The sequence below is a fragment of the Falco rusticolus genome, chromosome 3 (assembly GCF_015220075.1).
Source record: "Falco rusticolus isolate bFalRus1 chromosome 3, bFalRus1.pri, whole genome shotgun sequence".
In the NCBI taxonomy this organism is placed as follows: domain Eukaryota; kingdom Metazoa; phylum Chordata; class Aves; order Falconiformes; family Falconidae; genus Falco; species Falco rusticolus.
Window position 1 is genome coordinate 81,123,436 of NC_051189.1, and position 23,942 is coordinate 81,147,377.

General features: G+C 38.0%; 1 protein-coding gene across 5 annotated transcripts in view; it reads left to right on the top strand.

Annotated features, from left to right (window-relative positions):
• TENT4A (terminal nucleotidyltransferase 4A) overlaps nt 1-23,942 on the top strand; it is a 61,080-nt gene that overhangs the window by 13,035 nt on the left and 24,103 nt on the right. For 4 of the 5 annotated variants that reach the window (XM_037379999.1, XM_037379998.1, XM_037380002.1 and 1 more), the window contains exons 2-10: nt 2,120-2,243; nt 3,742-3,788; nt 4,700-4,820; nt 6,401-6,508; nt 7,216-7,344; nt 8,402-8,615; nt 14,562-14,688; nt 22,404-22,504; nt 22,743-22,915. In XM_037379999.1, coding sequence (XP_037235896.1) covers nt 2,120-2,243; nt 3,742-3,788; nt 4,700-4,820; nt 6,401-6,508; nt 7,216-7,344; nt 8,402-8,615; nt 14,562-14,688; nt 22,404-22,504; nt 22,743-22,915 — 1,144 coding nt within the window. The remainder of the gene's footprint in view (nt 1-2,119; nt 2,244-3,741; nt 3,789-4,699; nt 4,821-6,400; nt 6,509-7,215; nt 7,345-8,401; nt 8,616-14,561; nt 14,689-22,403; nt 22,505-22,742; nt 22,916-23,942) is intronic. The other variant, XM_037380000.1, reaches the window with a different exon arrangement.

Below are 23,942 nucleotides of genomic sequence, written 5' to 3' on the forward strand. Positions count from 1 at the left end.
ATTGAATCATGAATATGAAGAAAAACAATTCAGACTGAATATACCCAGTGGGTGGGCTTTATATTGGTGGTTAATGTTCAAAAAACACCTTGAAGCTCCTTCATAATGGTTTCTTTTAAAGAGCAGCTGTATGCTCAGATATCAGTTAGCAGCAGTCATTGCAAAGATAGGGACAGTAAAATTAACTGAATGGTGTAATTATGTATTGACTGTGCATTTCTGGCCACCTGGAAAACATGGCGCAACTGAAAAGAAGCTGAAGAAGATTAGCAGTGATCAAACTTTGGACCTGTTCCTGTGTAAGGAGAGGAAAACAGATGAGGATTGCTAGCTTGAAAAAGAGCTGGTAGATAGAGATGAGTGGATACGAATTGAGAGCCTGAGAAATGTTATGTTTGGAGATGAGCTGCCAGCAATAATTTTCCTCCAAGAAAAAGAGCATCAGATGAAATCATTGACAGGCAGCAGTTTAAAAGAAAACACTAATTTATTCTGATGCATACATAATTTCTTACAAAATGCCATGAATGACAAAAGAATATATGGACTGAAGACCTGGAAAAATCAGTGGAAAAGTCCTTTGAGCTAATACATGTTATGGTTGGGATCCACCCTGGAAGTATGCCACATGAAATTAGTGAAGGCTTGGAAGTATTGCTGCAAGGGAGTCGGATAACTGCTTTGTCTTTTCTTGCTTTCATCCTATATCTACCTACTACTGATTTTTATAAGCAGGACAATGGGAAGTCTTTAGTTTGGCCCCACTGCTGTTAGGTTGGTTTAAGTATTTTCTTCATTGATCTTGTCATCCCGGAAAGGGAGAAAAAAGTGTGCTTTATAGAAACAAAATAGGGACATGTTAGTTTGTATTTTCTGTCTTGCTTTGGAGAGTTTTGAAATCAAGTAGATCCATCAACAAATTGAAATGTTTAGTTATGTCTGCTGCATGGTTGAATGTTACATTGTTGATCCAGGCCCAGTTTAAGGTAAGAGAAAGGGCAGACAGTGATTCTAAATATGTATGCTTTTTAGAAGTGTCTTTGCGCTTTGCTGCTAATATCTCTTGTGTATGGAAAGGAGTCCTGACACTTACAGAACTGGGCATATGGTCTGTTGGAGGCTGTCTGTTAGAGTGGGAATTCTCTAGTAAAATGAGTTGCAGAAAGCTCAGGGAGGGATTTAGGAGTTCTACTAGAGATGAATAAAAATTGTCCTTTTTGGAAGGCTAAGTATGTTAATTAAGGATTGAACCTGATGTTTGTTAGGACACTATTTAGATTTCACTACAGTGCTGAATTATGTTACTTGAATTAAGAGAGAAATCTTAGAAATATGTCAATGTCAAAAAGATGTTTTTGTCAAATACTACAGCAGTAGTTAATTTGCCTTTTTGTTTTTGTTTGGCATGGCTTGATAGTTTTCCTTTGAAAGTAAATGCAACATTCACCTGAAAACTCAAAGTGATCTTCTTTCAAATTTGGCAGTGATTGTTCTTTATCAGGAGATGGGAAACAAAAGGTCTTAGCAGGTATATAAAGTTCCAGTGTCAGAACTCCTCATGTAACACTGATACTAATGTACTTTACAGTTGAGAATACATTTGACACTTCTCACTTCGAGTAGTTCAGGTGGAAGGTTACTTTCTATATGAAAGAATGGCTAATAAAGGGCTTGAGTGGTCAAAGGAATCGCTGTTTGTCAAAGTAGTTGTTTTTACATCAAGGAATGCTTTGTTTTTTAAAGAAAATAATCTTTGGGAATCGGAAATTGGATTTGACCTTCACTGTTGAGGCAGTAAGGTTAGGAAATGTCTACTAGTGTTTGTGTTCTGTGTCTTTTGGTATCTTTAGCATTTAGGTAGTGTGGTGAGGGCTAATGCGTAGGTATTGAGATTATTGTGAAGTGCTGCCATGAAAATCAGGTATGAATATATCTGTCTCGGATCCCAAACCTTCCAGTTTCCCTTCTGAAAGCTTAATTGTTGTGGAGTTCACAGTTCTTGAAAGTACTGCTGTTTTTGGTTAAATGATGATATTAAGTAAAGCCTATGGCCCGTTTTTGTTGAAATTTATTGTAATAGTTCAGTTGCCATTATAACCGATGCTACTTTCTCCTTTAGACTACATGAAGAAATAATTGACTTCTATGACTTCATGTCCCCTCGTCCTGAAGAAGCAGCTATGAGAAGAGAAGTGGTGAAAAGAATAGAAACAGTCATCAAAGATCTTTGGCCTACAGCTGATGTGAGTGTCACTTGAGTGTTGATTTGCTTCTCTAGTAAATTGTAGAGCTCAGTTCACTTAACCTTGCTATTATCGTTCTGTGTTCTAGAAATGAGCAGATAAGACATCAAACTTAAGGCAGTTGACTTAATATCACAGGTCTGTGGTACTTGACAGTTTATTTTAAAAAGTTGAGGGAACGTAAAACCAAGATTTCAGGTTAATGAAGGCTACTGATAGTTTTTCCATTTTGAGAACTGGGGGTGTGAAGAACTGTCTACTTTAAGAAATGCATTTCTTAAAGTAAAAACTTATTAAATTGATTGTTTCTGCATAACTTCATTTTGAATAGTAGTGAGACTGAGACTGACTACCTATGTATGCATTTCTGCAGTGAGTTTGGACTCTGTGCATATTTGTAAATACAAATATTTTACAAAAGAACAGTTAAAAAACCCAGATATTTTTTAGTCCTCTCTAGCAATTTGACATTCATGGAATTACTTTAGCCCTGCTTTAGTGGGAAAATTGGTCTTCAATTGGAACTGACTTTTCAAACCCTTTATTACCCAAAGAGTAAGTTTTTCCTCCACATGAAAAACATCCAAAAGGAGTGTAATGTAAACTATCTGTAGCATTGCCTGTGTGATTACCAGGTAGTAGTGTTGTCATTAACAAACAGGAAAACTTTTCAGACCACTGTGATTTCATAGCTTTCCATGATAAGAGTGAGGGCTGTGGCCACAGTACTGAGCTAAAGATACTGTAAAGCTCATCTACTTAATCCTCACCTGTGATTTTCCTTAGCAATAACATTTTTCTAGCTTGTGGAAACTGATACAAACACTGCAGTGGCCCAGTGTTGCCCAGCCTTTTCAGAGGTCACTTCAAAGAAAAGACTTGTAAATTGTGCTCGGCTGTAGTAGAGGGGGAAGAATGTCTCAATTCTCTAGATTGGAAGCATACTAAAAGTATTGAATGTGGACTGTGAATGTCTTTTCAGCATGCCTTTTCCACACACAAACACCTATCACAATTTCATAGCCATCCTTACAGTAAAATCTGAGTATTCATGGTTATCTGAATTGTATGCTTAGATGCACTTGCTGTTTTTTAAACCTGGAAATTTGGAAAAATGTTTCCCTTAAACTCTTCCCAATTTCAGTAAAGCTGCCCTATCAGGAAAGAAGGGAGCGGGAAGGAAGGAGACTTATAACAGCTTATACTTCTGTTGAACTGGAAACATATAGTGAAAAGGACTTGTTTCAAAAGTTTGTGCTCTGCTGCTAGCAGGACTGCTAGTCATTTCATGTGGAAAAAAGCCAGTTTCCTCTAAAGCCGCATCTATAGGAGACAGTGTGTTTGTACAGTCTTAAGACAATATGTAATAAAGTTCACTAACTTTTTTACTGGGTTATATTCCTAACAGATCCAGAAAAATCATAAGTCTTGTGAAAGTAAAAAAGTGAGCATTCATAATTACAAGAGATTTCACTGGTGTGGGTTTTTTATTTTTCAGGTCCAGATATTTGGCAGCTTTAGTACAGGGCTTTATCTTCCAACTAGGTAAGTAATAATTTACTTTTATATAAAAACTTGTCGTCTTTTAGAGTGATAGTAAATTTCAAAGGGGAATTTAGACTGGAGTGTGTAAACCTATCAAAGTTCCACTGAAATTTTTGCTTAATGTCCCACATGACAAAGGGAAGAGCTTTTGAAGTTACAGATTTGAGATAAGTGTTTGATGTATCATTGTACTGCTCTAGGTACTTGCTGACCTGTTGGTGAATTACCTTTTCATCCTTCTGTCTGGGGTTAGTTTTTGGCTCTTTGTCTTCAAGATGCAGTGAAATTAAATGTTTAGTATTGCCTGTGTAAAGATTGGGTTTTGTTAAGTAAGGTGAATTACTAAGAGTGTGTCAGTTCTCTGTGCATGCAGATAAGTTATCACAACTGTTTTCTCATGTTTTTGAGAGCAAAATACCTTGCTTCAGTGTTTCATGTTGCTTGATGGTTCAGTAGATTTGTGCGGAAAACCTGTGCAGCTGTGTCTTAAAGACTGTGTTGTCTTTACATGAATTAAATTTTCAGTAGGGAAGCACTGAAAATTTAATTTCTGTGAATCACTGATAAAAAACGTTTGGACTGTTAATATGCCTGTCAACATGGTAGATGAGGGATGGGATTGGGCTGTGGAAGTCAGAGGGGAAGGGAGCAAGAAAAGTAAAAGGGAGGGGAACTTGAAGAACTCATTGGAGAACTGGAAGCAAGAAACTGCAATATTATGGGTTCTAAAGCATGCTAGACCATCTCTTAACGTTCCTAAAGGAAGCTTACTTGGAACCTACATTAAAAGTTGCAAAATGGTTACCCTGAAGGACTTGTAATATGTAGAATGCTAATTTTACAATTTTTTTTTTCGTGGAGTATTATGCTTTTGACTTAGTGGATCTCATGCTGTCGTCTTTTTTTTCTAGTGATATTGATCTAGTTGTTTTTGGGAAATGGGAACGGCCCCCTTTACAGCTGTTGGAGCAAGCACTAAGAAAACACAATGTGGCTGAGCCATACTCCATAAAAGTACTTGATAAAGCTACAGTAAGTAATAGTCTTCGGTATACTGAACTGAAAAGCTTTCAGATCCCTTAGATGTTGTTGGTAAACAGTGTTCTTAATTCATGAAGCAAATAATATAGTCTTAAACACGATGTTTTGCTCTGTGCAAAATTTTAGTAGAATCTGTATGTGCTTAGTGACAGCACACAGTTTTTTACGTGGACAGTGGTAATTGTGTACTGTATTTGCTGGAAGGCCATACATCATGCTTATGTTGTCAATAAAAATCTGAAAGTCAGTATCCACAAAATATCTAGTAAAATAAGTTGACTGTTTGTGTAATGTTTTTCTGCTGACCTTTGAGAGGACTTTTTTTAGCCAGGGGTGAGTAACTAGAGCTGTCTAGCTTGAAACCCCAGTTTTTTCAGGTTGTCTTGTTTCTGATGGCATAGTGAAGTGTTCCAAATCTAATGTTTGTTTCTCCTTTCCAAAATACGCTACTTAACAGCTTTATTTCATTTTTGAAACTGATGTGTAGTATTTCTTGCATCTGTCTTGTAAGCCTAACAGATCACAATGAATATGCTAAAAACTTTTAAGTATGAGAATTTTACTTTACTAAGCAAGTGCTCTTTTCTCCAGGAGACTAAGCATATTCCAGACTTCTGTTAGCAAGCTGTTGTATTTTGTGGTCTCTGGAATAGGGTGACTTTTAGGTCCAGAAGATTCCTATGGCTTCTGTTGCAGTAGCAGTACATAACGGTAGCTCTGTTAGTCTTTGGTTTACTTGAGAAAGAGTGGGATTTTCAGAATCAGCGATACCAGTTAGTGATGGAAAATGGCACTAGGCTAGGCCTATCAATTTTACTAGCCTTATTTTATTCCCTCAGCTGTTTGTATAAAGTGATGCTATACTTCTGTTTTGTTTTCCATTTCAGATTAAAAATAGAAGAAGTTAAATTTAAAATGAATGTTATCAGCTGAAGTTTAGGTTATGATTGTAAGATGGTTTTGTAGGATACTGCCTTCTAGGTGGTGGTGTGAGACTGAGCTACATGTTCAGTATTTCTACAATAATTTATTGCTGCCAGGGAGGAAATATTGCTACTTGTGCTTTGCACTTATCCATTCTGGCTTTTGCTTGACTCTGCAGTGAACCAGTTCAGCTTGATAAACCAACAGACAGTGCTTTATTTTTTTCTGCTAGGCTAGACTTCTGTCAGTTGAGTGAGTGAATGGTGCAGTGCTAGGTCAGATGAATGTGGTTCCCACAGGTTATGAGTAGAATGTTTCCTATTAACATAGTGAGACATAAACTTAGTTGTATGAACAGTGATATTGCAGCCATGAAGGCAGATTTCTAACAGCTATGGAAGAGTACGTGAGTGATCATAAGTCAATGTGATCATACATGCCTGTGTGTTTAATCACCACACTAAAAAGTGTTTGCTTCTAAGCCAAGTTAGGTTTGTTGCCTCTTCTCAAAACCATGTTTCCTTGTCTTGATAGTGGCGTTCATTTGGACTAATAGTAACCATATGTCTTAAGTGAATAAGCTGGGGAATGTAGTACCCAGTGTTGCATTTCTGGGGATTCATAAAACCCTATTCTAATTTTTTCAGGTACCAATAATAAAACTTACTGACCAGGAGACAGAAGTTAAAGTTGACATCAGTTTTAATGTAGAAACTGGTGTGAAGGCAGCTCGATTTATCAAGGAATACATGAAGGTATCGGCCATATCATGAACGTTATACTACTTACTGTGGATGTGCTAGATGCTTAGCTAACCTATTTTGGTATGGCTTAAGGCTTGAAAATTTATTGCTGAAGATTATTTTTGTTAATACTAATTAAATATGCATATTTTAGTTTATTTTCTACTGGTATCTATTCAGTGTTACCTTTGAGTGCTAGATGTTTGTGTGGATAAACCTGTACACTGAAAGGACTTCTACAATCATATCTAGATCTGTAGGTAGGTACTAAACTTTGCTTCTAAAGCAAGTCTGTTCAGGTTTTGCTTACCTTGAATTTAAGTGATACTTGATTATGAATACTGTGTTGCTAAACAATGTCTAAATCCAATTCTTCTGTAGCTGCATACTTAAAATCAAGTTTACTTTTATTCTATGTAATAAAGTACTGTTTAGATGGACAGTTTTGACTATGAGTGACACTGGGATTCACAGAATCTTCTGTTTAGGGGGGAAATAAATTTGATATGTAAGCTGTTTGATCAAATAAGAGTTGAAGTGTATTCACCTGTTTCTAGAATAAAAAAAGTGTTTCAGTTCTTCCTATGGAAACACTGTATAGAAGACTGCTGAATAACATTCTTGTCTTAGAAGATGAAGCTTCTTGTCAGGATTGTTCATTTCTTTCTTATCTTTGGGATACTGATGTTGTCACTGATAAGACTTAATTTGCTTTGCAGAAATACTCTTTGCTGCCTTACTTGATTTTAGTATTAAAACAGTTCCTCCTTCAGAGGGACTTGAATGAAGTTTTTACTGGTGGAATTAGCTCTTACAGCCTAATTTTAATGGCAATTAGTTTTCTGCAGGTAAGTCTGTTCCTTATTTGTTTCTGTGTGCTGTAAAATATTTTGGTTTCTTTACTTATGCCGTGTTGTGGTGCTGTTTCTTTAGACTCCCCTGGCAATGCACAGCAATACTGTTATGGCTGTAGGTGTTTGATCTCTGGCAGCTCCTATGGACTGCCTCTCAGACATCTAAGAACTTCAGTTCACTGTGTGAACTGAAATAGCAGCAGGAACTTTGTGAATTACTTTGTGTATCAGGGCCTGTGATACGGATTATGCAACCTTCCTGGGCAGCTTCTGTTGCAGTACCTGAATTATCTTAACTGGTGTTTTGTAAATCTGTCAGGATGCAGTTTTAAGTATGTTGCTCCCTAGACTACTCACAATAAATGTGCAGATTACTTGATCTCAGTGTTTATTAAAATTATGAAGTCAGCAAGCTGTTTGTTAATCATGTTGGTTAGGTTTTGACATACTTAAAATTGCCAGATATTGTAGATAACTGATGAAATAGCTAATGTGTTGTAACTTCTTCCAATACATTTTTGTGACAGTAAGCTTTGTATGAGTACGATGAGGTACAACGTTAATGTTTCAGAAGCTGTCATAATGGAAAAACCTACATATTCTGCTGCTTTTAATGTTTAATTAAAATATTATAAAATTTACATACTGTATATAATATGGGGAGATTGAGGAAAGAACTGTATTTCAATTGGAGTCAATAGATTTTCCTCTGGCCTTGCTTCTGCGAACATTGACTGGTGGATTTTATGTGAAAGATCAGATGTTACTCTGTTACTAAATAAGCTGTAATTTAGTATGCAGTACTTCTTCATTGCTTTTCACTTATGGAAAATAATTTACTAATACTCAAAAAGCTGGAAGAGGAGGGAAGAAAGAAGTCTTTGGCTTCGAGATCCTGCTGAAGTGCTGCCCCCTCTTGGTTATTTGAAAGTACATAATTGGCTCAATTGAAACTTAGTTATACTCAGTTGTTTAAATGAGATGGCTTTTTGTTGCACTGTTATGATCTGAAGAGCATTAATTTTTAATAAACAACTGTTCTGTGTCACAGCTGCATCCAAGAATTGATGCCAGAAGAGCTGATGAAAACCTTGGAATGCTTCTGATAGAATTTTTTGAACTCTATGGAAGGAATTTTAACTACTTGAAAACTGGTATTAGAATAAAAAATGGAGGTGCCTATATTGCCAAAGAAGAAATCATGAAAGTCATGACTAATGGATACAGACCATCCATGCTATGTATTGAAGATCCTCTCCTGCCTGGTAAGATTGTACACTTCTTGCAGTATTCCAGATTTTTGGCTCAGCTTGTGCTCTCACAGTTTATGTTAGGGTCCCTGAAGTCTGTCAGATGAGTTAAGAAGCTGCACTGAGAAGAGACTGTTGCTGATGTTGAGGTACAGTTGCAGAGGTAGGCTAAGGGATAAGGATCTGAAGTCTCCCAGGGTTCATGGCCTGAGTAAATTGGATTGCATGCAGACATTGCAGATAGATAATGCATTGGAGATTCAGAACTGTTGCATGTACAATAAAATTCTTTACCAGTGCTGAAGGGTACTGAAAGAAAGAGGTCCAGGAAATCCTGGAAGAGGGTTTGTTAGTAGGAACAGCTCTGCATTGTTTATTATGAAAGAATGAGAACAGAAGGTGTAGCTTTTCCTGCCACAGTCTGTGGTGCCATATGTGAGGTAAATTATACTATATTGGAAAGAAATGCCCCAGATGAGGTGCTTGTTCTATGGGGCAGAAACATGGGTGTATATCCATTAATATGTAGCAAGGGAGCAGCTGTATTATGGTGTTGGTGTTATGAGTAGTTTGCATAACTAGCTTCTGTGCTGCACAGGGACCTTTAGAGAATGCCAGTTATAGTTGCATGTACTTCTGAAACTTAAAATTTTCTTTATTTAAGGTTTGGTTTTAATTCAGTAACCTTCAAAGGATTAAAGATTAATTTTGGTTGAGCTCCTGAAAAAATTTCCAGCTTTAGACTGTCACAGGTAGCTGAAATTCCAAATCCGTGTTTTAACAAAGTCAATTTTCAGTTAATTTGGACTTCAGCATTAGTATTTCTAGAATGTAATAGGCACTCAAACTCCATACTGTCACGCCTTGTGGGTAGACTGCTTATGTACAGCATTTTTAAAGCAAATACCATGGATCAGGAAGTCTGGCACCTTTCTAAATACTCAATACATTGGATATTTGTAGTGCTCTAGAACAGGTTGCTAGCTAAGATACTCATTTATCTAACCCGTCTCTGATATGTTTGTAGCTCTGAGTTTGTCTTGACATGTCTTGAGTTTGTGACTCTTGCACTTGGCCAGGCATAGGTGTGATTTTGCAGAACTTCCATTGTGTGCAGAACTTCAGTAGCTGTGTATCTATCTACTTGCCTGAAGACTCATTTGAGTAGCAGTATAAGCCACACTTCAGAGTCAGAAACCTTTGCTGTTCTCCAGTTCTGAAGGAAGAAATTATGTATGCTGTACAATGTTTTAATCACTACTAATAGCGCTTTTGACTTTTTTCTTCTTCAGTGACTCTTAGAGAAGAAAAATAAATAAATTGCAAGTCCAGTAGGGGCTCTAAGCTGTTCCTCCTAGCATAAATCTTGCAGAAGCAAAGAACTGTAGTTTAGAAGAAAGATACCTGGTTATATGCTACCAAAGAATTGATAATTAAATTTTAGATGAGGTTATATGGGCTAGGCTAATGTAATTCTTAAAAGAGAGAAAGTGTTTTAGCAGGGGAAGTGAAAGCTGACAATAACTTCAAGTTATCTGACCACTGTGTTATATCCCATAGGGGTACTTTCTGGCAGCTACCACAGAGCTTCAGAGCTTGCCTAATGACACTAGGAGGAAAATTATATAGAATATATAGGATGGGTCTTTGGGATCTCCTGAATACAGCCTCCTTAGATCTAGACTTAATCATATATTCCTACAGTATCTAAAAGTACTTGTAAAGTGTATATAGTTAATGTCTAGAATTCTGTAGTACGTGTATGCACTAGTTCAGCAATAGGATGCTGAAAGGTATAACTCACAATATCTCTAGACAGTCTTATGGGGGACAGGATAAAATTCAGTGGGTTTCATTCTTTTAAATTGGGGGAACTGTGTTTTCCTCAGTGTGAAATGGTGATGTCTGGCTAGTAGATAAATGAGGTCATTAGAAGAACATGATACTTCTACCTGCTCAGTAACTTCTGTTCGTTCCTATATTTGGAAGGAACAGGCATCAACCTGTTGTGTTGCTGTTTTGGTTGTAGTGGGTTTTGCTTATTCTCCTGGGTGCTGTAGGGTTTCCTCTGAGATTCTCAAAGACTGATTATTGGGTGTTGGAGGATTATGATTTCTGTAATTTGAGAACCGAGATTCCAACAAAGATGTCAGGAGTCTACACTTGAAGTGGGAAGTATGTTGAAATGTGGATGTGAGATATCAGACTAATCTAGCTGGTGATGCATTTTAAAGTGGTACTTTATACTTGATTTTCATACATAGCCGAAGATCCTTCATCTTGAGTTAGTGTCCTAGGCCAGGGTAATGAGGTGAAAATCTTTCCCTTAGCACCATCCAAAGAAGGGAGTTTCTATAAGCATCTTGTGTAGCTGCCACCATTTCGGTTTCTCAAAGCAGTTGACCTTTCTTTGATGTGTAAAAAAACTGAAAGCATTCATTTTGGAGAACTGCAAAGTCAGGCAGTCAGAAATCTGTTTGCAGGAATGTGTTGGAGCAGGGTAGATGACACCATGCTAGAAGAGGTTTGTGCAGAGTTGGTCTAGTAGGATCCTGTCTTGGAAGACATGACTCTGGTTGCAGGTGACAAATCTTTTATCTGTGGTTGTAAAACAAACTTGGCATTTATTTAGCAGATTGATAGGGAAACTTATTATTTTATGTCTTTGAATCAGGTGATTATCAAGGTCCTTCGTAATTTCTGATGCTCAGAACAGGAATGGTTCAGATTGGCAGTGGCAAGAGTAGCTAAATTGCAGTTTAAGACTTGGAGTTTCACCTGTGCTGCTCCCTCCATGAGAAAGGTTGTTCATTCTGAATTGCTGTGGGCACTGACAAAAGTTCTAAATCTTAAATTCAATGTGTTTTCTTTGAAAAGAGTCTCTTTAATGTGTGGGACTAATTATGCTTCATGTTGCTTGCTTCTGCACCTTGATAGGTCACAAATACAGGAAATAATTAGATTTGAGATTGGGCAGCCACTAAGGCTAGGACGTGTCATCCCAACAGTTGTTGAAGGTTATTCATTGCAGCTTTTCAATGCCTGCTATTTGTTATTAGAACCTGTGAATATGTGTGTATATATAAAATATATGCACTTATAAAAATACACAAATACATTGAAGTGAGCGCCTGAAAGAACACCTTTAATGCTGAATGTTGCAAAATTGTACTTACTAGATAATAGCTTAACATAAATGGATCTGCTTCAGTCCTAGCTCATGGTTGCACCTTTACCTTTCCAGGCAATGTTCTTAAAACTGCTTCAGCTAATGGAGGACTATGTGATGGAGTGGTAATACTGATAGCAAGTGATGGAAGTCTTAGACATGCTCCTTTAGGGATGAAGGCTTTGTAAGAAAGAATAAGGATTGAATTACACATGAAATCATGCACCATTGTTATCTACTAATACGCATCTGAGGATTGAAGTCTTTATGATTTCTCTTTTTAAAGAGTGAGAGCATTTGGGTTACATGCTTTAACTGATCAGTCTGTAGATTGTGACAAAAGAAGGATGCTTAGGTATGTAAGACGTGATCTGCTAATGAGAATGATCTCTCAGAAGAAAATCTATTCAGGACTGCAATGCAAATATGTGATCTTCTGGCTTCTCTTATATGCTGCTTTCTGGATTAGGTAGGACCACCCCTATACAAACCTGACTGGTGCAGTTCACAGTAGGTCGTGCAGTAGCTTTGGCTTCCATGCCTGCTTTTCAGCTGCAGTGCAAGTCAGCAGCTCTGCAGACTGTATAATTGCATAAGACTTGTTTATTCAGACATTTTTATGAACTAATTACAGGTGCAGTATGAGGCAATCCAGGAACCTAGGCATGCTATGGCATGAGCTATCCTGCCTCTGTTCTCAAATCTGCTTCAATCAAGACTCATACACAACTTCGTTGGTGGTTTAAACTAAACTGCCTGAGTTTGCCGTAAGTGGATTAGGGAAGGCGTATGGTTTCTTTTGCTGGCGCACCAGTGGAGGTGGCAACAACTGGAGAAAGGAGTAATCAACAGTTTGTAGCAGCAGTGTCTTCATTCTGGTATAACTCCATGCAGGATGCATGTCAAATGTAGATGCCTTAGGACCACATTAGACTAAACTAATGCACTTTGTTTCAGTGTGTATTCTTCATTCCTTTCATATGATTCTTAGAATCATTTGGGTTGGAAAAGACCCTTAAGATAGAGTTCAGCCACAGATAGACTCTAGTAGTAAGTGCAATTTGTGTGTGTTTAGCCACTTCTTATATATTTCATTTCTGTATTGCTTCTCAGTTTCACTCCCTTTTGTATATATGTTTAGCATGTCATTATGTGGAAGATGGCACTGTTGCAGGACACAACAATATATCCCGCCCCTGGAAAATCTCTACTGAATCAATAGGTTTTTTTAGTAGAATTAAATTTTTTTTGTTCTGATTTCTTGACCACTGAAATACCTTGGCTTCTATTCAGTGGCCTTTGGACTAAGTCCTTTGTGAAGTCCTCTGCTACTTTGTAGTGCAGTTCTGAACTTAACTACAGTGTTTCTTCCCAGGTTCACTGTCCTAGGCCCAAATTGGTCTCTGCTTCTACTTCAGGATACAGTCCAACTGTGAATATGCCATTTAGAGAGGCTTCTGTCATTTTGAGCCTAGTAATTGCTGGATATTGCAGCAGTGCATTCAGAACAAGATGCTCAGTTACTTCAGGAACAGGCAGCATTTCTTGATCATTTTTTATTTGACTGTGTAAATTGCTGAAGAAATTCTGTGTTCCCAGAATGTTCTTATTTTCCCAGTCTGTTTTCATTGATTATGCTTTTCTGTTAAAGTGGCATTATGATTGGAGAATCCTGAAGGACTAAAACGTGTTGTCAAGTAGTAAAGCCAAGGTGTGTTATTCCGCCCCCCCCCCAGCACGTTTGTCTATAACGACTTGCTGGACAAAATACTTCAGCAAGCAATGAGTTCCTTTAAAGTCAAATTCAGCCTCATTGGATTCAGTCCTCCAAAGGAGGACTCCTTTATCCATCAATTTTCAAAGCACATTTTTCATTAGAACCTGTTCATGGGCCCTGAACTGATTTTCAAGCTTAAAATAAACATATTCAGTGATTCATCCCTTTCCAGTGTTCTCACAGCATTCCAAGCATCATACTAAAGGAGGGAACCTTTTACTGTAAGCAGCCTTCTACCCACTCAAGATCTAGTCTGTACTTTAGACATGCAATTTGAATGAAGCTTTCTTTGTGTTAAATTGAGTGGTGACAGTGAACCTTTGGTGTCTGGTGCCAAATAATCTACAAAAAAAACCCCAAATATGTCTTCTTGCTAGTAATAGCAACATCTTTCTAGGTGGTAAATGAGACCAATGCTTGTACATCGTCACTGATAAACAGCAGCTTCATAGCATGTTCTTCTGCAGTTAATGTGATCTAAAAACAATTCTGTACGAACTTCTGGAATAATCTATGATAGATTTTGACAAACAGGTTTATCCTGTGGAGATAAATAATCTGTATGAGCTGGTTTATTAATCTGTAGTTTTGATAAGGTTAAGTAGGGGTTGATGTAAGTATACCTGGCCTGTGAATATAACGTGGTTGCACAAGTGGAATTTTATCCTGAATTTAGGCTGCAGAAACTCTACTGGTAAGTGAGGTATGATGCTTTAAGATAGGTTCCCTCTTAAAAGTCAGCTATTAAACTTTAAGCTGATCTCTGTTTCTTTCAGGCGCTGGTACATCAGTATTTTAGAAGTGGTAAATTGAATGCATAATGTTACGTGTCATTCGTAAGGTTAGCTTCTTTTATTGGTAGGCACACTTAGTTGTTTCTGATACGAGTAGGATGGGCTAACTAGTTTAAACATAGTTATGCTATATTGTTAAGGCTTCTGAGCTTTAAGTGTGAATAATTTGCTGGTTACTGATATTAAAAAAAGATGATCTGATGACTGTCACATTATTTCAGGAAACGACGTTGGCAGAAGTTCTTACGGTGCCATGCAAGTGAAACAAGTTTTTGATTATGCCTACATTGTTCTTAGCCATGCAGTATCACCACTTGCAAGATCATATCCAAATAGAGATTCTGAGAGGTAATTAGTCCACTTTTTGAATATCCATTTATTTGTGTAATTAATTAGGAATGCTTGGGTCTAAATTAATAAAATGAATATTGTTATTTATTGTTTAACTGTGGCTGTATTGAAATCTGCCCAGGAATTCAGGCTGCCCAGTGGTATGAGAGTATAATACCTCAATGTGCAGTGTTGAAATGAAGACAGCATGATAGAACCCAGGATGAGTCCAATGTGAGGTTCTCTTGGTGCGAAAGGGAGCCAGAAGATAATTAGTCTTTTCTCAAATATTCTGCTTAAAGTATTTTGAAGGAAGGTCTGCTGGTTTAATGTTTGGTATGATGTGTGTCTGTACTATGGCAGAAAGAAATGTATGTGATCAAATTGCTTGTTTAGACACAAAACTAGACACTAAGGCTAGAAATCTCCCTAGTTCTTTAATACATGCTCTCATAAGCTGTTTTAACGGGCTTGATATGTCATTAGGTTATTAAAAGAACCAGTTCAGTTTGGCTGTAATGTCAGAACTGCCATTAAAAGTAGCATACTTCTAGATGTGCCATTTTTAATGTGGCTCTTGATTTCTTTCATAGAAACACTGTACAGCTAGTACTTTCTCAGCTCTCACCTTTGCAAGTTTTCTGTTTTTTGAAAGGCGGAGGAGAAAGAAAATGTAGGCATATCAGCAATGTTGTATTTTCATTCACGTTACCGCCTCTAGGATCTATTATTCTAATCCTCAGTACAAATTGGGGCTTGATCAGAAGACTTTTTCCCTGGGACTTCCCAACATTCCCAACAGCTTTGAGCTCCTCAGCTCATCACAGGGAGGAATGGCTGTAACGAGTCTCATAAATGATACAGATAACAATTCTAAACTCTAATCAAGCTGTTAACTTCTAGCATTAATGTCATTGGAAAGCAAAATAGTTCTCTTGTAGTGAGTTCACCGCAAAGTGGATGCAGTCTTTCGCTTGTCGATTTAAAACTACAATATTTCAATAGTTTTCAAAGTGTTTTCTGTGGTATTAAATTCACAAAAGTTGAGACTGCAGTTGTGCCTGCGATGGAGATGTATAGGATGAGTGGTACATAATGTTACAGGCTGACATTTGAGATGCTCTTTTAAGATAAATGAAATGTTTATCAGGTAAATGTGTACTGGCTGACAATTGCTGTTGCTGAATGAAACTCCATCATTATATAAGTGTTGATAGAACAACTTGGGGATTCCCGAAGTTTTGCTTGTCTTGGGTCCTGACCTTCCAAAGGTCAAAAGCACTGGGCCTGTGCTTTTCCAAAGGATATAGTCAGGTACCTGTATTTGTTACAGGCAACGAAAACTGTCTTTGTAAACACATTTAGTGGAAGCCTCGGATATCATCAGTATGTGCACTTTACATGTATACTACTTAATGTATTTGGGAAAACATCTGAATTTTGTCACAGCTTCAGACCTGCAGAGATGTCCCAGCAGCATTGTTCAGGTGTCATACATGTGACCTGTCTTCTAGTTCTGGGCTGTCTGTATCAGTGACTTTTGAGTCTTGGGACTTGTCAGGCGGGTGGCTTGCCATTCTGTCAAAGGGAATGGTTGGTGCAAGAGCATTCAACAAAGTCCTGTACACAAGTAGTTCCCCCAGCACCAGTCTTGTGAATGCCAAAGGACCTGTAGGTGGGTGATGAGTTGTTTGGTAACAAGTTTGTTACAGAAGCTCAAAAGTATTCCATGTTCAGTCTTAGTTTTTAGTTAAACCTGATGTGCTTGGGCAGTCCTGGTGTATTTCAGATCTTTCACCTGTTAGGCAGAGTGGTCGAGGCACTAATACGACTTTTCTAGTGGCCTGACCTAAAGCCTCAGACATCCAGGAGCCCTTTGTTGTGCTCCCTTATCTTTTCTAGGATTGTTAGTGGTAAGTTAACCTGTAAACAGTGGGCTTCCTTTAAGAGCAGTGACTAGCTATATGACATTCTACTAGAAGGATCAACAGAGTTTAAATGAAGAGCACCTGAAAAGGTACAAGGTTGCAGGAGGCTGAACTCCATGGGCTGATACAGGTTTATCCAGTTTGAAGAAGAGCTGCCTGGTGGGTTTGAATTCATGGCAGCTCTTCCCAATGAAAATCTCTGTGTACAAAATCTCAGTGTACAGAGTCTGGTTTTGTGGATAACAGTCTCAGTAGATTACAGACCTTCCTTGGCTCATTGTTACTGCTCTTTTTCTGGGTCAGTCCAACTCAAAGGAACACAAGCCTAAGTTAATATAAGGCTTTCTAGCCAGTGGCTGCTTCTGATATTCCTGGTGTGGAAAAAGTCAGATTTCTGTCCTTTAGCATAGGCCTTTTTCTTGTCCATGCTCTGTAAGTAATAGATCCCACAGAGTGAGGGGTAGATACAAATCATTCTTAGAGTCTTCATTCAAGCTTTCAGATATAACATCTAGAGTATAGTGGGGGTTGAAAGCTATCTTCTGAGTGGAAACAGTAATCAGCTGAGTCCTGAAGGTATCTTTAATCTTTTACAGCTACAGAAATCACCTTGATGCTGTTTTGTCCCCAGTCTATTTCACCTGTCCTCTTTCAAGAATGGCTCAGGAGAGGTTCATAGATAATTCAGTAGATTTTGTTAGAGCAAGCAGACTCCCATCATCTTGGAAGGAAGGGTTTTCCTAAATATAAAACGAGGAGACTGATCCATTTTGAATCTGTGTAACTTGTACACAAAGTCAAGTTTGGTGTTGTAACTTTAGCTGAGGTGTTTGAAAAATGACAATTGATTTCTTAGTATTTGGGGTCACAGGGACATTAGTCTAGCTGTAAAATACAGTTATGGACAGGATAGCTTCTGTTTAAGGGTCAGTGTCAGTATGTGCTTTGCACAACTTCAGTATGGTCTTTGGCCATATCCTGTCTCTCAAGAAGAGTATGTCATCAAGTGAGCTAACTGAAGAAGTCTGTGAGGAGTGATATTTTCTTAAAACCTTAGAATCATTTAGGTTGGAAAAGACCCTTAAGACCATCAAGTCCAACTGTTAACCTAGTACTGCCAAGCCCACCACTAAACCACGTCTGTAAGTGCCACATCAACACAGCTTTTAAATACCTCCAGGGATGGTGACTCCATCACTTCCCTGGGCAGCCTGTTCCAATGCTTGACACCCCTTTTGGTAAAGAAATTTTTTCTAATACCTGATCTGAACCTCCCCTGGTATAACTTGAGTCCATTTCCTCTTTTTACTTGGAAGAAGAGATCGACAACCACCTCCTTTTAGGTAGTTGTAAAGCACAGTAAGTTTTCCCCAGAGCCTCCTTTTCTCCAGACTGAAGAACCCCAGTTCCCTCAGCTGCTTCTCATTAGACTTGTTCTCCAGATCCTTCATCAGCTTCATCACTCTTCTTTGGATATGAAGTTTCAAGTTAGTGACCATTTTTCCAGTTTTATTCTGTTTCTTGATAAACCACAGGAAGCCTAAGCAGATGTTTGGCAGCAAGCTCTTGCTCATTGATTCATATCCTTTGAAATAGTGGAGTATATGTTACTACCTTGTCCATGGTCTATATATTAAGGTTGAAATTCACATTATACCTTGTCTAGCCTAACTATCTGTGGGCTGTCTCCTGTCAGTGGCCCTCTTTCTTCCTTCTCAGTCTGTGTATTCCTGACTCTTGCCTTGTATAAGATCTAGTAGGCCTGCAGTCAGAAGGTGAGTCAGATGAGAATGTTCTGTTCTAACTGAAACAAATACATCAACACTTCTGCCATAGCAAGAAGTTGATCCAGGTTATGACTGTGTGATGGGCAGATGAGAAGCAAGAGAAGCAGGAGGAGTTCACATTTGGAGGAAGATGGAGAGTAGTATTGTACCATTTGACAGCTGCAAGTTATGCTGATCCGGATGTGACAAAGATGTCATCCTTAGGTTAATACATTTGTCTGTAGATTAGGATTGGGCCTGCTGCATGGTTCAGATATGAATGTGTGCTCAGACTGCCTCTAAACAGCAGTGTAGCTGCATTTGGGAGACAGAAAAGGTCATATGAAATGAGGAATGAAGACTGGTTCTGCTGTGATGTGCCCTTCCAGTATAACTTAAGACTTCTAGGAACTGAAGAAAGGTTTCAGAGTTGCAGATTGGTAACAGGCTCCTCCTTGTTGGTGCCAGATGTAGTACAGGTGGATGAGGAACGGGACTGTCATGCCAACAGGCTAGAATTCAGAGTTTGAGGAAGCTTTGGCAGGGTTTTGCTACTGCATATCTGGAGTTGTCGTTGACAGGTAGTAATCTTCAAAACAACAGCAGTCTGGGCTATATATGAAGTGGTCTTTTCCTCTGTGCTTGAAAGCTCTTTGATCTTTTCCTAGTGTACAGTTCAAGTGATCTAACTGCTGACGGGTCTGTTAGGTTTAGCTTGCCCCTGGTTGGCCCAAGATAGCCTTGGGAACTCTAGGAGTTGCCAGAGGGAATGTTAAACTTGCTTGCTAGATCTGCTGACAAATCAGAAATGTGGCATCTGAAGTGGTCCTTTGCTTCACATCCTGAATGGTGGGTTGCTGTCACTAGGATGCATGCTGTTTCTTAAGAGGTGTCAGCAATATCAGCTTTTCCTCCACAGAGTTTTTGTCTGAGTCAAGGTTTTAGTATTTTGGGTTTTTTTTAGGCTCATGCGCAAGCAGATCCTTCTCAGGTGCTCCTCTAAAACTCCGCTTTTAGATTATATTACCCTTTTAATACCAGGAGGATATTTCATAAGTTCAATTAAGGAGCCCCGAACAGTTATTTTGACTTTTCTTTCACAGACTCAATGCTTTTTCCTGCTCTGGTACTCACTTGTTCGTGTGGAGCTTGACTGGAGCTTTAGATACTTGGATTTTTCTGAATCTTATGTCAGCACCCTGAGCCTTTTAAGAGTGATTGTAAGATTTATTTACACCTTAGTTGTGCTTTAATGACAGCTAGAAAGTATCCCTGTGAACTGAGTGCTTGAAGTGTGTGAAGTGTGTAAAAAGAGGAGCTTCTAAGCTTTTATCATAAAATGACCTAGGTATGTAAATAGCTTATTCTTGGTTTTACTATGTAATAATATTAAGGGAAAAACCCTAAAGGGGTGTCTCATAGGACAACTGTCTAATTTTACTAACTGGTTAACTGTGTTTATTCCATGTCTTCCAAACAAGCATCTCCAAAGAATTGTGGGAGTGTCTCATCTGTAGAAATTCTGTCCTCAGCCAAAAAAAAAACCCAAAAGTGTAGAATTTCCTCATACTAAAGTATAGCAGATAAGTAGGCTTTGCTGTTCCTAAGCATTTTCAGTGTTAAAAACAGATATAAACATAGTTTTTAGATGTTTACTTAAAATAAATTCTCTGACCCCATGGATGTGCTTGAGTCCCATACATGAAATGGTGTTCCATTATCTACTTTGATCACACTTGCTTCCTTTTTCTTTCCTGCTATATTAAGTATATGGTAGTATAGCCTTGAATTGTCTTTCAGTTTCTGATGTCTCAGAATGAATGTTTTTAATTTTGGTGTATGAGTGGTGTAGTATAGATTTGCCTTTGAACTTCTGACCTGATAACTTAGTGAATTTCTTTTTTGCTTTCTACCAAAAAAAAGTCTGGGCCTTTGATCTATTCTCTGTCAAAGAAGTTAGTGAGGGAGGAGATTCCCAGGTTCTGTATGTGCAACTCCACCATAATTGTTGGTGTAGCAGTCGTTTCACCCTTTACACCTATTTGACAGCAGGCATTTTTTGGTATATGTTGCCCATGCTGATAAAAATGCCAGTGTATGTAATTCATTTTCCTTCTGGTATATGAAGGCATGACTTGATTTGCTTCTGGGAAGGTAGTCCAACAAGCTTCAGACTTGATGAACTCTTTCTCCGTAAGAGCTTATATTCAGTTCATACTCATTTTCTGTTTCTGACACAGCTGGTAGTAGTTGTGAAATTCATGGGTTATCCTAGAGTAAAAGCTCAGATCTTTCTGAAGGTATTCTCAGATGAAAGCTTTAGTTGCAAGATTTTCTTCTCTGACCCAGTATGTGTATGTTTAAGTCCAATATTGGCATTGCTGTCTTGGGAACTGCAACTCAAGGGCCATAGCTGATTCTCTGCAGTGTTGGTCATCCCTGTCTTCATTATGTCTCTTTTGACTTCCTGTTTGAGATTGAGAAGCCAGAACTGCATCGAGTATTTGAAATGCTGTTATGTCATGGGAGTGTACACTGACAAAATACTATCCTCAGTGTCATTTGTTCCTTTCTTAATGTGCTCTACTTAGCTATTGAACTGTGGTTTCCAAAGAATCACCTATTTTAACCCACATCTCTAGTTGCTGAGTGGTGCCAATCATGCCTTTAGTTCTGCATGTGAAATTCAAGATTTTATTTTCCAACATGCATCATGTTATCTACATTACATACATGAATGGGGGATGACATTAATTCTGTCTGTAAGGTCCTTCTGCAGCTATTGAACTTGTAACTTAGATGATACTTGGTTCAATATTTGCTTAAAATGCTGGACTGCCTTTTGCAGTGCTAACACGCTGACATGCCTTTAAAGTTGGAAGACTAAACATGGAATATGTGGTATTTGGTCTTGCATGAAATAGTAATCCCTAAGTCAGTAGGAGAATTATTGCTCCTTTTTGAAGTCTTACTATGAAATGACCTAATAAAATAAAGGTGGTCTAAATACGCTTATGCTATGCATGTCCTCCCTTCCCATTATACACCTAAACCAAAAGAAATTCCTGTACAGGTATAATGTACCTTTACGATGTGAGATGCAAAGTAAGCTTTGTTGTATCTGTTGGAGATTTTCAAAAGTATGATAATGCTACCTACTCCAAGATGGTAACTTCTCACAGCCCATTTTTGTACAGTAGTCAGTCCCTCAGGTATCTTGAGCATGGAGTTTATAGTTAGTGTTTCAGCTACTATTCCCTGATGAAAGGAAAGCTTCAAAGCTTAGCTCTCAAACAAGGACACAACTCCTGCTCAAGAAGAACAATTCAAATAGCTGAATGTTGGGAAGGTATGTTGGAGAAATACTACTTTGTACTTGTTGTTAACTGGTCACTGTTCAGCAGGACCAGGTAGGCTTTTTCTCTGAACCACTTACTGTTATGAATTTTCTTAAATTCTAACTTGTTCTGGTTTTGGAGCCAGTCTGTGTTTCTTGTTTCCACTACCTCACGATCCATGGTACTTCCTTTATAGTTGTGGAGGTCTTACACCTTTTGAGTTGTCTTGTAAAATCTGTAAGCAAGGACTGGTGAAGGTCTCTGTCTTCAGTGTGAAGATCAGTTGGAGGGCTGGGGTATTAGTGTCTTCTGTGTGTCCCATAACTGTTGTAATCCAGATTCTGTGGAACAAATATTGGTTATATGGAGAAATGCAAGAACCTGTAAATTGCTTTTATCAAGTACATTGGTATCTGCATGTACATTCTTGATAATTAAGGTTATTTTCATTTTGAAATAGAGTAAAAATCTCACATGTGTCAGTGTTTGCATGTTAATATGGTAGAAGATAAGTAATATGCTACTTGAAAAATTGTGGTGCTTCAGTGAATTAAATGGTGTGCTAAGGAAATGAAAGTTAAAAAGGATTCTTTGCTTAGGGATATCTCAAACCGACTTCGAATAATTTGGTTGCTTATTGTAATGTTGCAAGTATGTAAACAACAGTCTTTGTTTAATACTTAATTGAAAAATTTTTTTAGCACATTAGGTAGAATCATCAAAGTGACCCAAGAAGTGATTGACTACAGGGCCTGGATTAAAAAGAAGTGGGGGAGCAAAATTAATTTATCACCTGAACTTGGTAGGTATACCAGGAATCTTTTCTTGAATTTGATCTAATTGAAAATACTCATGCCTTGAAATTAATTACTTTCAGATAGGTAGGAAAAAATAAAAGGAGTTTGTAACTCTCTAGCCCAAGACTGCTTTTCTCTGAGCCTTTTTCAATTAGGTTGTTAAACTGCAGCTCTTCTTAGACTTCAGGGCCCATGTATTTATATTCTGTGCTCTTAAATGATACCTGTGTTTTCTCTTAACAGATAATAGGTTGAAAATAAGAGACCAGATAGCTCCATGCAATGGAGAACAGCAACAGAACAGAGACTCTGAACCATCTTACAACCAACGCTTGGCTTTATCATTGCCTAGTACACAACAGTTATCCTCTGGCTCATCTGCCTCTTCTGTATCATCACTCTCCGGCAGTGACATTGTAAGCTTTTTCTTTAATGGGTTAAACTAATAAGAAGCAGAGTTTATCATACTTTTCAAAGCCTCATCTGATACAACAGCAGTTAATGTGGTGCTATCCCTAAGCTGCTGTAGCAGATTAATAGCTTCCCTTGCCCAGAAAAAATACTAAAATCAAATATTTTTAAAATAAATTTCTTAACTCTGTTCTAAGTCTTTGGTACTCTTTGTGGTAGTAGTTAGTTGTAATATATATAAACCCCCAAGTTAACAGTAGCTAATTAAGAATTGCTAATTAATCTTTGTAAATCTTCCCATCAAACAAAACCTCTCATTGTCAAGTTCTGGTCCCTTTTGTCCATCTGAAGTGGAACATGAATATCATATTGTGTTGTGAAGGTGAGTAATACTCCTTGAAATGTTCAGCCAAGCAGTCAGTTCATGTTTTAATGGTAATAGGGCCCCATTTAAAGTCTTGCTGTCAGCTTCCTTGTTTGAAAGTACAATCTGAAAGTGATCACTGGGCTTCATTGTAACTTCCTGGAAGAGGAGGCTGTAGTCTCTTTAGGTATGTTCCCAGACTCTTTAAGATTCTATAAGGTCTTTTTGTTTTGGTATGGAGTTAAATCAACATGGGATCGGGCAGTGCAGATTATAAAGCACAAAATTACATTGCATGGCATGAGGTGCTCATAAATCTACTGAAGCATTCTGTGCTAGGTAGAGGTATTGACTGGAACAAGATGTAACATCCAGTTAACTACAGTAGCACATAACTGGATGATGCCAAGAGAGGTCCAAGTACCTGTTTCTTGAATGCTTTCAAAAACTAGTCAAATATGGAATTAAAAGTTGGGAAATCTATTTTAATAACTTTTGAGGGACGAGCGCCTTCTTTGTATGTTTTGGTTATTTTCTGTAATTCCTCTACATTACTGAATTTTCTGTGTTGAATTGTCTTTTCACTCCACCTCCAGTAAATATGGTAAATTGTTTAGTTGCACCATCTGGCTAATGGAAAAAGAACAGCATGATGCTTGCCAGTGATA